The 17,595-nt window shown below is 39.6% G+C and overlaps 1 protein-coding gene across 9 annotated transcripts in view; it reads left to right on the plus strand.

Moving 5' to 3' along the window:
* ANKHD1 (ankyrin repeat and KH domain containing 1) overlaps positions 1-17,595 on the plus strand; it is a 99,770-nt gene that overhangs the window by 1,425 nt on the left and 80,750 nt on the right. For all 9 annotated transcript variants that reach the window (XM_088063411.1, XM_088063408.1, XM_014253115.2 and 6 more), the window contains exon 2: positions 13,229-13,382. In XM_088063411.1, coding sequence (XP_087919537.1) covers positions 13,229-13,382 — 154 coding nt within the window. The remainder of the gene's footprint in view (positions 1-13,228; positions 13,383-17,595) is intronic.

Raw genomic sequence — 17,595 nt, forward strand, 5'->3', positions numbered from 1 at the left:
CAACAGCAGGGCGTTTAACTAAACTCCAAGTCTAATGATCAGGCAGATGAGCACTTGTATGTGACCATTCCTTGTGTGATTGGTGTTCTGGACATCCATGTTCAACCCCATATGGATTTAGGTGTTCCAGTACATACCTGTTTGGGGGAGCTGGAAGACCTATCATAGATAGAGTAGGACACAAGTAATCAATGAGTGTCTACTCTCTAGGAGGTCTTTTATGTCACATTTTAATGTATCTTTGAAGATACAAAGCAGAAGATACAAGACCTGGAAAATAATGAGAAGTGGGCTACATCAGGGTGGTGTTTGTGGCTCTTTACAAGGTGAGCAGAGTCCTACTTTGAAAGCTTATCCCTTTTGAACCCACCCCATTATTTAAGGGATGTGAAGATTGGACAGCTAGGATGTTTACTAAGCACTCTTTTGACTAATAGCAAGTATTAAGAAAGACAGCCTATTATAAATAATGTGTCTGGGAGGTTGCCATTGAGGTCAAAAAAATAAAGGTTCCCAAACAGTTCTTAAATGATTAATTTGAAAAACCTGGGGAAAAAAAAAAGTACATTATTTAAAATACAGAATAGAAGAAATTAATTGGAATTGAAATATTTGAAGTTTTCCACCACATGTGGAGAGGAGGTGGGCTAATCTTTGAGCTGAAATTGCCTGGGGAGTTCTTCTGTCTTGTGTTTCTGGTTGTGGAGAGTTACCTGGGGAAGAAGCATGGGTGGAAAGAATGTGCCTAAGCTGGGCTGCATGGCTGTGAGCACCAAGGGAGAATTTTTTTTAATTTTTTTTTTCTTCAGCTTTTTTTTTTCTGAGAACTAAGGAAGCACCTGTTGTCAGTGGTGGGTGTTTCTCTTTGGTTTTTTTGTTTTGTTGTCTTTTTTGAGCAAAGAAAAGGCAGTTAAGGTCCAGGGATGGAACAGTGAAATTCTTGAACAGCACTGCTTTGAGAAGCTAGTCAGTCACTGTTTGGACTGTGGTCTTGTGCCATGAGTCACTGATTTTGGGTGTATGCCTTCAGCTATTACCAGTGGGTGGAATTAGTGAGAACTAAAAGGGAGAATTAAAAATGAAAAAAAAAAAAAAGTGAGTTTTTGCCATGCTGCCTTGATCTGTTCTCTCTACTTTTGAAGCCATAAAAATAATGGTATAATATTCTGTAGGCTCTGCTGCGTGTCCGCAGTGGTATTTAGGTTTTGTATCCTTGTATTAGTTTGAGTTTAATATGCTAAAATAATTGGACTGGTCAAAATGGCAAATCAGTTAGAAAAGAAAACCATCAGCGGAGTGCAGAACAGCAAGTGTAATGAAGTATTTATCTAGAGAATGAAAAGAGCAATATATTTTAACCTAGCCTTTCTGAAAATATATTGCATTTCTTAGATGAGACCTCCAAGTACTTTACAGTGGAGAGTACTGTCCCCATTTTACAGGTGAAGAGGGTGTGCCCCATTTGTCCTGGCTTGCAGAACTGGGAGAAAATCAAAGCTTTCTGGTTTCCTAGCTCAGTGCCTGCCTATGGTAGTGACCAGGCTCTTGGTTGGGAAACCAAGGACTAAAGTGAATCCTGTACAGATGAGTTGTATTAGGTCCACAAGGTGAAATTTGAATGCAGCTGTGCAGAATATTTTCTAGAATTACCAGTTAAAATTATCACATGCAAATAGAAACAATTGCAAGCTGAAGCATGTCTTTGGGCATGGAGGGATGAGGCCAGGAGGCTTGTGCTATTCCTGTGGAAAACTGACTGCTGTGGATCTCCTGGGTGCTCAGAGAAACTTCCACCGCTGGCTGCAGCCTGAGAAATGAGGTGGTTTTGACCTCAGTGCAAATAGTTGCTTAGTTGCCTTCTAAGCTTGATCAGGGTGTGAACACAGCCTGCAACTTGTTTAGAGTGAGATTTTTGGTGTGACTTTAAATGTATTATTACCACTCCTTGTGAATTTTGCTGGCACTTACAGTGGTGCCAAAGGCACAAGCATTAAACAGCCTCCTCCTCCAGCCTACAGCCTGTGAGGCCTGTAGGTCAAGGTGAAGGTGTGCTGATTAGTGCATGTCCGTGGGGTCTTTGGAGGCCACAGAAAGTGCAGGTCCTCATCAGAAACCCTCCCAGCAGCAAAGTGTGGCAGGCAGAAGTTGAAGCAAGTGATGAATGTGGTTGTGTCAGTGCTTGGGGATGGTGCGTTTGCTGAGCTGTTGTAAACCAAGTAGCAGAAGCTGGCGGTGCCGACACAAGTACCAGATCTGGGAGCTTGGTACAGTAAGTGGCTTTTGGCATCGAGTGTACAAATGTAGCAAATCTCTCATATTTTGTTATTCAGGGGTTTGGAGGCCTTCAGTGACAACTGGAGCTCACCCAGCCCTTGGCTATGGAGTCAGCTCAGCTCTCGGCTTCCCTCTCCTGAGCTGCCTCCACCAGTTCGCCTTACTTAAGCCTGTACCTATTGCATAAGCCTCTGGGGATATTTACATAAAGCATAATTAAAAATCAGACATAACATACCTCCTACAAGGAGTAGGATGAGTAGTTGAATGGCATGCACTCCAGAGCAGTTCAGTACCTGGAGATTTTGTCTGGGGTCCCCCTCCACTCAAACTGAGGTCTTTTAATTTTTAAACTGGGTTTCAAATTCAAAGTAAATACATAGTTTGTTTCAAATTAACAGTGTTGTCTGTTAAAGTCATTGCTGCATTGTTGAACCTTCCTAACATGGATCTGCTTTGTAAATGGTGTGCACAATGCATCTTTTGACTTCTGAGGTTAATGTAATACTCATTCATTGTATTAGAAACAATGTAAATAGCAGCATTTTATTTACCATAAGGAACAGAAATTCAAAAAGTGGATGCAAATTCAGGTAGATAGTATTAAACAGAAAAATTTTTCTCTGAAAAATGTAGGTTTCAGTTTAGCAGTTGATATTTTTCTTTTGACAAGCTCTTTCAAAGTTGAAAGATGGAAGAAAATGTAAAATTTTTATCCAGAAATTATTCACTGATTAGAAAACATCAAGTGATAACATGTTCAGGTTTCCAAAAGTACTGAGATGACTCTTCAAGATGCAGAGAGCTGGTTAATAGGGTGTTCATTTAATTCCCAGTCTGATTAGGCATCTAACTTCCAGAAAAATCCTGGTAGGTATCTCAGTAACTTTGCAAATCTGGCCTGTGGTAACCAGAACAAGCAGTGTAGCTATGGTTAATCCTATTCAATAACATTTTACAGTGAACTGATTTCTAAGGTTTCTTGCAGAACTTGGGTCTCCCTTTAGTGCAGCTTGACCCAGTTGAGTACATGACCTAAAATAAATGTCAGCAACTGTTTTCTAATGATAGGTGTAGAAAGTAAAGATGTGAAATACTACTGTATAATTACATAAATATGCATTGCAATCCCTTGGTAAGGAGAGATTTGCCAAATTTAGCAGAACATCTATATTTAGGTACAAATTTGCACATAGGTTTCACCAGTCAACTAGTCACAGTCTGGTGGGGGGTGGGAAGGGTTTGTTTGAGCATTAATGCTGAATCATGAGTTCTTGTGTTCTGATTTAAATTGGGACTACCCGGCTGCTCCCCCATGGCCTTGATATTGGGCAGCTCTTCTGTCTCCTTTCCTGCCTTGGAGGATGCTGAAATCCAGCTGTAAGGACAGCTGGATGGTGCCATGGGGACATTGTCCTCTGCTCAGGGCTCAAACCATGCCTGCAACATTCACTTGACAGAAGGGTCAGTGTGGGGGGAAGGGGAATACACAGGCTCTCCTTTTTCTGTGCACACGTCTGGCCTGGCCTTTAAAACTGGGAGCAGCTCCAGAACTGAATTGGGGGTGTTTGTTGGAGCCCACAGCTGGAGCTCAGACCCTGCAGGTAAGGAGGCTGCAGACCTTCAACCTTAGGAATTTTGAGTTCTTGTAACATATATGAAGATTCCTTTAAAGTATTAAGCTGTTATTGGGGAATAAAAGTGATTCTTGGATTTAAAACAGAGACAAGTCTTGACTTAAATGGAAGAAGGAACCTTATGTTTCTTTCCCACTGAAAACTTCATGAAGCAAGAAAAATAACTCCTGCATCTTGTTTGAGGTCTCTTTGTGGCACTGTTTAAGTGAAGCCTCACTCATAAAATGCTTTCATTTGTCTCCTGCAGATGCTTTCTTCCCTAGCAGCAGTCCATGAGCCATGCAAACACCAACTGAAGGCCTTGTGTAAACCTTATCTTCCTAGTGGGAATGGCCTTCTGCTGGAATGGGATACTGTAAGCAAACCTCAGAAATCAGTGATTTGTACGAGTACTTAGGTAAATTTAGGGGGTTTTTGAATAGTGCCTGGTTTCAGAGGTTATCTCAAATAGAACCTTTCCGGCTGATACCTCATATGACCTTGGGCTATGATAAACTAAAGATTACTTTAACTTTGCAATGATACAGATACTTCTTTTTTGTAGCAACAGACTGCAGTAACAAGGTTGCAACCTTTATGTTATAAATCCTCTGCCTCTGACAAAATGGGGTACAGGTGAATTAATATTTGGATTTAAGGGTTAATTTAGTTACGATTATATGCTATAGCTCTAAATACACAGATATATATTGTAATAGAATACAGAGAGTTTGGTTTTTTTTTTCCCTCAACAAGTAGTTCTCCCTTTTTGTTGTGAAAGTGCAGAGGTTTTATTTTGCATATTTTTGGAGGAATGCTGAGCACGTGGAATATATGGAAATACATCCTATTATAGGATAGTATCTTCTTTTTACTCCAGCAACTCATTCCTTAAAATCTTTTTTCTTACATAATGCTGATTATTTGAAAATTTTATAAAATACTAGAAAATTTTCTCAGTTTTTGTAGTATTGCAAATCTTCTTCTCAAGAAATAGAATAGAAAAAGATAGAAACCACTTATTATGATAAAATATAAATAAAATAATTGGTTCTATGCTGGATCCTGTTACTTCTTTCCTGCTTTTTGTGAGATGAGACCCCTTACTCACTTTGGTCCTTTGCTTTCTAGAGGGAATTGAGATTTTTTTAAAAAATTATTTTCATCTTTAGCTCTTCCAAAGCATCCCAGAACATGTAGGAAAAATGCTGGAGACTGAGGGGGGTTACTCACAGTTGAATTCTGATGATGTGTTTGCCCAAATGCTGGTGGTAGCTGAGAAGAGATGAGTGTGGCTGGCCCTTCTGGCCAGGAGAGCTTTTCAAAAGTACTTTCCTGCATACCCATCCTGCAGGAAGAAAATACTCCCTAATAAATAAATAAAAAAAGAGGATATTGTGGACACTGAGCCAGCAGAAAGTTATCTTATGTGTTTTTAACATTTCATGTTTTAGCATTAGGTTTTAGCTAGGTCCCTAAGTTATTCTCCCTTGCCTTCAATAAAACATAGGGATTACTAATTAACTAAGATTTTCTTCTAGGAAAGTCTCTAAATGTGTTGAACTTTTCCCTTTCCAAAACCATGAATTAAACTAAGAGTGTCACAGGGCAAGGTAGGTAGTAAGTCAGTCATATTTCAAACCAAGGGGGAAGGGGATATCAGCATTTGGGGCTGAAAGATCTGCCCCCAAACTGTGATCCTTGGGCATGGTGAATTCTGAGCACCACCTTTTTTTAGAGTATGTGTTCCTCCACAGCCTGAAAGGGAGCCAGAGGGAAAGAGAGTCTCACCCAGATGTTTGGCATATAGGTTTTCTTAGGATAAATCCAACAGCTTAGATAAATGCCTTTCTTTTAATTGTTTTATTAAAAGTGTTACATTTTTAAGCCTTGTACTGCTACATCTTGAAATTTCAGAGGATCATAGCTAGGGCTGTCTGATAGTTTCTTTGAAATGACTAAGTGATGGCTCAGGAGCTGTGTTGGGGTTTCTGCTACTTTGGCAGTAGGACAGCATGCACAGACCTGTTTATCCAGGCCTTGAAAAGAATAGCTGCCACTAGCTTGTGCTCTGAGAGGGCTAGAAAGCCCAGGATGATTTTTGGTTTGCTATAAGCCTGTAGATAACTTAATTAGTCACTTTAAATGTTCATACTCCTCTGTCTGAAATGTATAGGTTGGCCTGGCAATAGATTATTGAATTAGTATTGTATTCAAGATCCACTTGTATGATTTTTTTTCTATTTAGGCATTGGCCCCTTGGATTGAAAAGATATTTTAAAAGGTCATTTCCAAGAAGGTGGCTTAGAATGCTTCCCGTCTTGGTTGGGTGTGAGCTTTTACATCAGCAAACAAATGCATTTATTTTGTCTTAAAAGTTGCCTTCACTTTGTTTTAATGCCTGGGATTTAATACTTAAGTAAAGACACCGTCCTGAAAGCCCTGGCTAAATTGATGCAACCATTCTGGTTTATATTCTAATAAATCAAATACTGAATGACACCAGCTGTTTCTTGGTTCAAGGTGAGGAAAGAAGAGGGGCTCTTTCTATGGGAATATTAGATATAAAATAAAACAGGTGAGGAGGGAATCCCAGAGCAAGTGGGGAAGATGGAGCATTGAAAACATGATTTAGAGTGAACCGAGATAGAATCTGTGAAAATAAGGAGTTCTTAGTGCAAGTGGTACTTATTTTAGTCAAGTTTCCTGGTCTTCATTCAAAGGTTTTCTTTGGTATAAAGTACATGTCAAGAACTGGCACTAGTAAAGCTACTGGGATTGATGTGAATTTTGAATAAGCTTCAGTTGTCAGTTCCAGTTCTGCAGATGACAGCTCCTTGCTGCAAAAGATTGTTTTGTACGTGGGGAAAATACAGTGATAATTATTTTTGTTTATCAGACATTGAATATGTGATAGCTACAGGCTGGTTTTAACAGCTCTCTGGGTTTTTTCAGTAGTCACTGAGATGAGTAAATCTTTTCTGCTAAACAGAGAACCTTTGTAACATTGCCAGTTTCTTGTACCAAGAGGAGTCAACCTGTGTGTTCTGCCTTAATTCTGTGAGAGTTAACAGGGTGCAATCATGTTGCTTATTGTTGTGAAACAGTGTTTTAATAAAAAGGAATTGTAGTGTTCTTGCTTCTGGAAGATCTATAGATCAGACAGCTCTTTCCAGAGGCATGTGATAGGATGTAGTTTGGAGTATTCAGAACTACTTAAATGGCATAGTGTCAGTTGGCTGCTTAAGAGAGAAATCAGGTAAGTGATAAAATTGACATGAACCATTTGACAGCTGCTTGTCCAGGAATGTCTGCTTATGGTTCACTATGAGTGCAAGAAAGTTGAAAACCAGGACCAGCAATCTCTGGAAAGGAAGAGTAGTATAAAACATTAATTCTAATTTATTATTTTATCTGCATGTTTCAAATAACGGCTGTAATTTTGAGAACTGACTGGTGACTTGGGGTGCCAGGCTTGAGACCCTGTGGTGAAGTAGCCATAAAGGTGTCAGTCCTTGCTGTCTCTCCCATCAGTTTAGTCAGCTCATGTGGTAACACATCCAGAACATTCATTTTGTGTATGGATGTTGGCCTCATGACCCACACTGTGTGTGTGTGAGGGCCTTTCCTTTCCTGCAGCAACAAATCGTGAAGTTGTGTCCACCTGTATTTACACTGTATCTATAGCAGCGTCTGCAGCATGAACCTGTGTTCATGAAACGAGCTCATGGCAGCCCAGGTCCTATAGCTGCTTCTTTCATTAGCTGGTAATTGCTTAATATCTATGGGAATAAAGGCTGTCCTTTAGATAATCCTGCCTCCAGTCAGTCAGCTTCCTATTGCAATCAGAGCTAAACAGATTTGCACCTCTTCTCTCCCTAGCTCCCAATCTAATGCCCTGCCTGCGGAGCTGCTGCTGCTGCTGCAGGTGACAGCTCCACTTAAAGGTGGAGTCACGGTCAGGTTTATGGCCTCACAGGAGCTGAGATGATCTAATGCCTTTCTGTTTCCAGGAGAATGATTTTCCAGTCAGACCTCTTTGTAAGTCCATGAAATTCAGTAAAGTGGTAGAAAATTATTTGTTTCCTCCCCCGAGTTTTCTCCCTTTTTGATGTGTTAAAACAACCTATGAAAGTGTCTGACAGCTGCCTGAGTTGTCACAAGGTGAGCAGTGACTGGAAATGATGCTGCAGGTACTTTATTCTCCCCACTGAGGTGGTGATGTCCCCGAGCACCCTGTACCCCCCATGCTGGCAGGATACTGTGTAATCACAGCATCCATAGTGCTGGGCAATGCTCTCTTGGTGATTCACAGGTCATGGTGGCTGCTGTCTTCTTGGGCTGAAACTTTTGGTTTTTAATGGAAGAAACTGTTTTCAGAAATTACAGCTCAAGCCAAACAGAGTGGGTATGGTTTTATATAATTAATTTTGTCTGAATTGGTGTCCCCACTAAATCTATGTTGTTTCTAGGTACTGACTCTAGAGTGCTTCCCTGAAATGTTTATTTTCTTTCTTTAGCTTTGAAGTGCCAATAAAGGACACTGTCCTTAGACCCTGCTGAAAGGTTTTGTGAAAATACCCACATTAGTGTGTGTTTTTAACTCGCCCTTTACTCCTTCTCTTGAAATGGACATGGTTGTGCAGGAAGGCACCTTAAGCAGGTGCAAAAATGTTTGGTTGGGCTGGCAAGGTAAGAGTGTTGAAAAGTGCATTTTCTGGTAAATCAAAACCAGGCCTTGTGGTGGTGGTAAGTCCACACCAAGGGGGTAGTGCTGCACTTACTCGTGACAGGGAGCATCTAAGAGTGTCACTTCAGGGACAAAGTCATTCACTTTACTTTCTCCTTGGAATAATTATTTTTAATGGTTTTAATCGCTGACATCCTTTATATGTGGAATTTCAAGGGGTTTGATGTCAAATTTGAAATACAAACTAATTTTCAGTCTTAGTGCTATGTCCTGTCACTGTTCCCCAAAATTTTTAGAGCAGGATTGCAAGTGTTAATCCAATATTGGCACTCAGTTTAATTAAGGACATGACAACATAAACTGTTAGAGGTCTGGTTTATCAGAAAAATCCACAAGAACTTTCTGGTGTGATCCTAATACAGCATTGCACATGTTTTTAATTATGGCGTGAAAATGTCCAAATGGAGTTATAGAAGTAATTAGGAAGGGTTTCCTAGCACAAAAGAGAAACTCAGGCAGTCATTTATTTGCATTAAAAATAGAAGTTTAGGAGTCCCAGTCAAGAGCTGGGGTCCTCATTATTTGTAAACACTTCACAAACAGACCAATGAGTATTGTTACCCCCAACTATTGTTCATAGTTCAAGTGGTTCCCAGAAAATACAAGTTCAAGGAAATAATTTAACAGCACCTTTCTCTTTCCTATCTACACTTTTTGGAAAGGCAGTCTTCCCAGGAGCACTAGTGTGGCACAAATGGAAGGAGAAGGTAGAGGGAGCTGTCTCTGCTGCTGCCCTTGCCTGCAGGAGGAGAGAAGGGTGCTCTTCTGCTACCCAGGAAGCTTTTCCATCCTCTGTAGCCTGTCAGGAGCAGGCTATTTGTGAGCAGGTCCAGGCTATTCTGGGAAAAGTACTTTGCAGTAGTGCAACATAAGGAAGATCAGTTTAGATTTAATATTAGAAATGTGTTGTAACCCTGCACGTCATTGTCCATCTCACCAGAATTACCAGTGTTAGTGGTGATGTTGGTGCCTGCAAAGTCCCTCTGCATCCCCCTGACCTGCAGTAAACTCAGTCCTGGTGTTAACAGATACACACTGATGGAGCTGCTCTGGAGGGAGGAACCAGGGGTGTAACTGGATCTGCAGAGCTGGGAGGCTGCTGCAGTCCTGGCAGAACTTCAGGCAGGGTCCATCCTTGCTGTGGAAGAGCACGAGACACACAGTGTGGTGAAGCCCTGCCCTCAAGTCCCGTGCAGCTCCTTGGGTTTTGGCTGGGAAGGTGAAATTGTTTTGGCAGTTAGAATAATATCTTGAGTCCATGTGTTCCTAATGAGCCTTCCCAAGTAAGATGCTTATTAACTGCCCAAAGCAGCTCGCAAAATAATCCAAAAATAGCACAGTGACTGGTTACTCTGTCACTTTGCTGCAGATCTGATTAGGATAGAGCAGAGTGCCTAAATTTTGCCACATGAGCAGTATATTATGTCTTCCAGGAATGCTAACATGAAATATGTTTGGATTTTTTACTTGCTTGTTTTGTTTTTTAGTGGAGTTTATTTTTTGTTTAAAAAGCCAGATTTGTTTGGTATATTTGGGATAGTTTGATTTTTTAAAAAAAAATTACTATTAATATGTGATCACTGTAGGTCACTTCCATTCACAAAAGATACCTTATCAATTAGGTAACTTCTCTCTCTGCTATTAGTGATAAGATAGCCAACTGTTCATTCTCCTTAACTTTGTCTTAGTGTGTGAGAAACTGCATTTACAGAAATACCAGACATTCTGAGTTGAAAATACATTGAAGTTTATTCTGGGAGACTGGCGGTGGTGCAGCTATTTTAACATTTTGCATATGAATTTCCAGTATTTTCACACTCAAGTTATATTTGTTTTGTGAGTATATTATTAAGCTCTTACTAAAAATCAAAACAAAAACTAAAAATTGATGCTCAACATGTGCTGTAATAATGGAAGAATCTGCCTTCCGGTGATACAGAACTATGATGAAAATATTGTATATGAAGCAAGATTTTTTGTGAGGTTTTAAATGTGCAAGGTCTCTGGAAGTATGGTTGCTGATGTAAAAAGCTGAAAGGCAGTAAGAGTTAAAAAGAGTTGTGAGAAGAGCAGACTGCACCAGTACTACCCAACTTGTATTCTTAAGTAAAAACTGTGTGTGTTATTTACTCTAATTAGTAGTGTTTGCACAATGATTGTTAAAAAGACAGCCTTGTTTAGAGGTTCTTGTAAGCAAAATATATTCCCTTTTGGGGGGAGAGAGGTTCCTTGCATGCTGAGTATTTGTAAATGCTGAATTAACACTGATTTAGGTTCAGGAGATGGATTGTTACCTATAATATCCAGTAAATACGTCCCAGTGAGCTTGGGCTGGCAGCAGTTGGGGAGAAATGGTCCATATCTTTCCCAAGGTGTCAAAACCATAAAGTTTTAGAATTTGCAGTAGGACAGCTTCTGGCAAGTTGCTGCAAGGCTGCTGTGCTTCCCTTGGCTGAGATTGCTTGGCTCTTCTCAAGGCTGAACCCTCAGGCTTGCCAGGAGCCACTGAGTGTTTCTGCAGTGTTTGTTGTTCTCAAGTGCAGTTGCTTCAGTGGTAGGTGACATTTTTACTCCTCTTGGTATGTCCTCAAAAGGGAGGACTGCTCTTGAATGTAGTGGTGTAGTTGACAAAGAAAAATGTCCACAATAATCGAAAAAAATCTCTTGTATCTAGTTCTCAGCTGTATTTAACGAGTGGTCATGTACACACAGTGGGAATTTCTGCCCTTCACCAGATCACACAAGCATGTTGCAATAGGAATAATATTTCCATCATATTAATGCCTTGTGTAGTCTTGTGGGAAAAAATGAAAAACCCTGATGTACTCATGTAGGTAAGGGTGAATTTTCCCAGAGGTCAGTTTTGCATCAGAGCTCATGAGAGCAGGATGTCTTTAAGCTGGCTATGGACTAATCTAGAATTCGGGTTCTGCTGAGGGGGCTCTTACTGTGGGGATGCATTTTGCTGTGAGGTCTAAATAGTTCTCCTTTGTTTGTAGTACAAATGTGTATCACTGGTTTAGGTCATTAATTTTCTGCTTGTTTAATGTTCAACTCTTTCTTGCAATGACAGTTTTTTATTTTAGGACCATTGCTTGGACTAACCTAGAAATCTTGCTTCTTTGAGCACCAAATCAGAGCCTGCTGCCTTACCTTTAATATTTGTGTGTGGCTGGGATCACAAATATCCACTGAGATGTGGGCCTCATGTTTGGTGTTCCTAAAAAGTCATACTTGCACCCTGATTCCCATTATATTCCAGTGTTAGCATTTCCCTGGCACACAGGGCTGGCTTGGACACCAAGGGATAGTGTTACAGCCATTTACATATCAAAAAAGGGGAAGAAATGAAGGAACCCAAGTTGTTCTTGAATAGCAGTGCTCTGTGCTGCTCCCAGATCCTGTTAACATTGTTCACACAATGGAACACTTAATGAATTTGCAGATGGCCTGATTTGATCTTTTTTTTATCATTATTATTATTATTTTTTATTTTTAAGTGTAAATTTTCCCTTTCCAGGGGAAACAAGACAGTAGTTTTCTGCTGGGGTGAGAAAAACAAGGGGAATTATTTTGGGGAAAACTGAGAAAGGAAGATGAAACTGTGATATGAAGTGGGAGAGGGCAGCAGTGGCTGAATAACAGGAATGTCTCATTTCTACAGCAAATCTAAGGCACCAATAGTGTTGGTACAGATACCAGACAACATCTAATTATGAAATAGTGTTTTTGTCTTAAAATATTACTGAAAATGGAGGAAATGATGTCTGAGCTTGGGAGATTCTGAAATGTATCTCTGCTCTCATTAGAGTGTGAGTCAGGTATCCTCCTTGTTTACTCTGGCAAGCTGTCATAAAACTGCAATGTGTTATGTTGAGTAATTCCATGGACTTGTGTTTGGAGGTCACGTGGGGCACTGGTGGGACAGCATTATTGCCGCTTGGTTGGAATACCTGCCTGCTTAATCGTTCTGCAGATCTGTTCTTGTCCAAAAAGCAGAGCAGACTGGGGTAATGCTGAGTGCCAGCTTGGAAACAGATGTTTTGGTGTTGAGTTTTGGTCAACTCTTGGGTTCTTCCTCAAAGCAAACAAAATACCTCTACCTCTGTTAAAATTACTTTTAAAAGAGAAATGAAAGACATCTCTAAAACATTCCTGGCACTCAGATAGGTCCAGCTGAACCAAAATCATTACTGGTGGCTTTCATTAATAACATGGTAGATGAGCTTCTGCTGGCAAAGATATTACAGCCTCTTGTGGCTGCCTGCTTGGGTGGTTAACTGTGCAAACATGCATAACATTTATTCAGTATTTAATTTGAGTTAACCTTGCTGTATTTAAGGTGTTTGAAATTGTAATTTTTGCAATATTTTTTTTTTAATGCTGGGTTTTTTTCTTTTGTGATTTTAACTACCTCTTCAGTGAGTTGACCAGATTTTTTTTGTAGTTTTGTTCTATGTTCTTGGCAGTTAAAACACAATTATGATAGTACAGTTGATTATTTTTGTGGGATTTGTTTTGGGTAATATTTTAGATTTACTTTAAAGCTTCAAAAATGATAAAATTGTTTTTCTAACTTGACAAACAGGTCGAATCATTTATTTTGGACCAAGAAGATCTTGATAACCCAGTACTTAAAACCACATCGGAGTTATTCTTATCGAGTGCTGCAGAAGGTGCGGACTTGAGAACTGTGGATCCAGAAACACAAGCAAGACTAGAAGCCTTACTGGAGGCAGCAGGTACTTTCCTTGTCTAGTTCTTTTTCTGAACATGACTTGTACACAGATCTGGCAGCACATAAGTTTTGACACTTGTGAAAGAGTCTGGAAATTTCCCATGACAAGCAGAACATGGAAAAGAAGCTCATAACTCTTATAAGTGTTGAAAGTTGCTTGCTCCACTCTTTCTGTACATACAAAGTTAGAAAAATTAATTTAAATTGAATGGTAATTCATTGACTTGACATATGTTACCAGCAGGAGAATTAATGGGGAGAGACTAGAAGGAAGTAGACTTGCTAAAATGACTTTTTTTCCTGCTGCTTTGGTCAATATATAATTATTAATTCATTATTCTAGAAATTTACAGGTAAAATGCTTTTAAAGGTAAAAATTTAGAGGTAAAATACTTTTATATACTACTAAATACTAAAATTTCTCTGTTTTAACTTTCACAAAAGCATTTTCAAATTCTGTAGTTCTGAGGTATCACTGTTGGAAAATACGTATTAAACATTCCTGTTTTGGAACCAGACCTGATGAACATAGTTGCCTCTACATTTATTAGCTTAAGAGTGAAAGCTTGACTAATTCAAATCCTCCTACAATTTGTGACTGGGGTGTTTGTAATGGAGTTGGAAATTGATTGTTAGTTTCAAAATTCCAAGGACAGAAAGATATAAAATCCCTGCTTTGAAACAAATCCCATTTGATCATCACAGGTGTATACTCAGACTTGTAGTATAGAAAATTGGAGATTTCAGACCTTACTTTGGAACACTTTAAGAGCTACATAAAATAGCACTTATTTGCAGGTGTTTAGATGCTAAGCTGTGTACAGTCTTAAAAGGAGAATTTTATTCTGACAAAGCAAAAGGGGCAGGGATTTGGGATTTGGGTTCTCTTTGCGTTTTGGATTTGAGAAAAACACAACTTAGAACACAGCACAGCTTTTGTCAGCAGGAAGTTGCAGCAGCATATCTGCTGTAACTCTTGAGGACCAAAGTTTGTTTTGTGGGGAAGACAGGCTGTTCCTGGGATGCTCCATGCACAAAATGAATTTGAATAATTTAGTCCCTTTTTAAGTGCTTTAAAAAATAAAAATCAGTTCCTTTTATGTATCTGGTGGCTGCTGTGTCCCAAAGCCTAATTCTGGCTTTACAAATTGCCAGTCAATCTGACTGGTCTTATGGAGCAATGCTGGTGCTGCAGTGCTCACAGGGATCTCACAGTATTTGACATATCTAGGAGGTATCTTTGCTGCTTGTAACACCTGTGAGAATGCTGTCTTCAGATTTCTAAGCAGTAGTTGGGTATTTGTCCCCAGTATTCGACAGTTTGTTTTTTAGCTGAGGTTTCCATGTCTTGGTTTTCCCAAGTACACGAGCAGAGTGGAAGGAATCTGGAAAGGAGAGCAAATCAAAAAAAAGAGTGCCTTTGAGGACTTCATCTCCCTCTCTAAAAAGACTGGACACAGTTAATGCCATTTTGATGAATGTGTGAGATCAAAAGGGTGAAAGTACTCTGGGCGAAGTTCTCTAGTTAAGTTGTACTTGTCTTTCCCACTGTGGATTGGAACACTAAAAATATCAGGCTAACCTAAAGAAGATGCTGTGAATCTGGTAATTCATTAATACAAGCCATAATTTGACAGTGATTGAAAAAGAAGCTAGTGATTTTGGGAGATGCTCTAATATCTTTGCTGGATTTATCTGCTTGATTTGGCTGAAAATACCCTTTTTAACCCTAAGTGAGCTTCTAGGCTTCCATCATGGCAGCCTACTGTTGGGCCTTTGTATTCTTTTGCAGCTTGGCAAAAGCAAGTGATTTCTTTTAGTCATAGTTCAGTCCTCAGCATTAAGGATAGCTTGGAAAAAGTAGATGGCAGAACTATGGCTCAAACACATTTAAGGTCTTGTCTGTAGTTCCCAGGCATAACTTGGCCTTGGTTGTGATTATCCCCCTGTGATAGGCTTGATTCCACCTTACAACCTAGCGGAAAATCAATCTTGTGTTCAGTGTCTTGGATTGCTTGGGGTTTCTCACATGCCAGGTTTGTGGCTGTGTCATTAGGATTTTAATGAGTATGACTTGCAAAGCTAGTTTGGCTCATTCTTCCTGAATCCTTTAATGCTCAGATCTCACATGGACATGTTGTTTATTATTTCTGGAAGGTAAGTTCTAGCAACTGCAGCCACATGGGATATTATTCTTCAAAGTACTTGTGCAGAAGTGGTTTTCAATTATTGTGTACTGTAGGACTTGCAGAAGTTGTGTTTTGTTTGTAAGTAGCTGTCTTGATTTGAGAGCTGCTGCACAGGTGAGTGCAGAAGCCAGAGGTTATTTGAACTGCTTGAAAATGTTTTTTAGAGGTTGTATTTACCCACCATGAGAGTGCTGGGTTTTTTTTCACTTGCTTGTTCGACTTGCTTATTCTTTTTCAAGGATTGTGGATATTGAAGGTGAGAACCTTAAGCCAAATTTTTAACTAGAGTGTTATGTCTCACTCCCCCTTGGCATAGCAGCAGTTACACACATGTACATATCCATGTCCCCACAAACACAGATTTCTTGTTTTTCTCTGAAAACCTGCCTGATTAGCTTCAGTTTAGACAACCATACTTTATTCTGTGAAAGAACAGGCACTTTATTAATGAACAACTACCTTTAAACAGCTGTCAGTGTTTGTATTATTTCACAAAAAATAGTTCTACAATCTGAAGATTAAGGGACCATTGTAAATACCAGTTGTTTCCACCTTCAGAAGCTGAAAATAAGATAAAACAATTGAATCCTGTTGTTTGGCAAGTTTTAACCTAAACAAACCAAGTCTTGTATATCTTACTTCAGTTTAACTCCTATTAGCAGAGAAGGGATTTATAGGTAAAATAACTTAGAGAATGAGAACCATCCTGCTTAGAGGATGTTTCCATTTTTCAACCTGTAATTAGACATTAGTATTCTGAGAGTGGAGTTCTGTTCTGCACTAGAAACATTTTGCTCTGCTGTTAATTAGGGTACTGTTGATTTCTTAAAATAATATTTCAGCTCTGAAGAGTCATGATTCATGTGTGGATCTTCAGTAAGAAAGTCTATTAAATGCCCTTTTTAGGGGCAGTAGTTGACAGCTGGAGATGAGAGCTCTTTGCTGCTGGGAATGAGTGGTTAGAGTGTTCAGAGCTCTTGCTCTTCTCAGTGGGTTCCTTGGGGGTCCTCAACATGTGTTGGTAAAAGGTCATAGGGGGAAATTCCACCAGGTTAAACCCATTTAATTTTCTGTTCCCGACTAGTATCAGCATCAGGAAGGGGAAATGACTCGCTTGTGTTGTGCAGTCCTCTTTCTGCAGGTTGTTTTAGAGGATAGAGAAAGGTGTTGGTTCAGGCATGTGGCCAAATAAAAATCCTGGAGCCCCATTTGGCATATTCTACACCGAAAACACAGATTTCTATAGAAAGTTGTGAAATGTCAAAATGTTAATCCCTGGAGTTAAAATACCCTTGTTGATAGTGTTTCAGCATGGTTTGGCTGAGTTTTCTGGGAAGCGACATAGAGTGTTACTGAACTGCTTTTTGACTTGAGGAAATAGCTTGGGTGCCTCTGTCCCTACCAGCAAAGATTTTAAGTGTGTTCCTTCTCAATCTGAACATTGAAACACTTTGACAATGAAGCATCAAAAAAAAAGATGCAGAAGAAAGTGGTAAAGAAACTTCAGCTGCCTTTGGAGGACATGATGTTCCTGTTGAGTATCTACACAGGGAGGAGTTCTGTAAGCAGTGAGTTCTTCGGGACTCCCACTATTGTTTGCAAAGAGGCTTGTGAGGAAAATATTTTGAGAGAGAGAATGTTGAGCCAAAGGTTTGTTTAATGAAACATGTGAATAGTCCATCCTTATGTTCAAACAGGGAGCAGAGTTATGCACATCCTTCTTTTTTGATGAAATACAGTATTAAAGGTGGCTGGAGACCCTCACAAATGATTTGGTGTTTTTGAGACTTTGAGGGATTAATTGTTGTGTAAATGGTGAAAGAGAAATCAAGTTCTAATAACGTGTGTCAGTTAATACCTGTGAATTTCAATAGTTCTTTCAGGCACGAGGGCCTGATACTGCTCTTTGGGAAAGCTAATAGGGTGATGGTGGGGGAATAGGTTATGTATTTTGGAACTGGGGAAGGCAAAAAGTAGAAGTGATCACTTGCTTAGCAGAAATATAGAACAGGGTTCATAATATGAATG

Source organism: Pseudopodoces humilis, chromosome 17 (assembly GCF_049639895.1).
Source record: "Pseudopodoces humilis isolate 2021_Gansu_Grassland_sample_001 chromosome 17, ASM4963989v1, whole genome shotgun sequence".
Lineage (NCBI taxonomy): Eukaryota > Metazoa > Chordata > Aves > Passeriformes > Paridae > Pseudopodoces > Pseudopodoces humilis.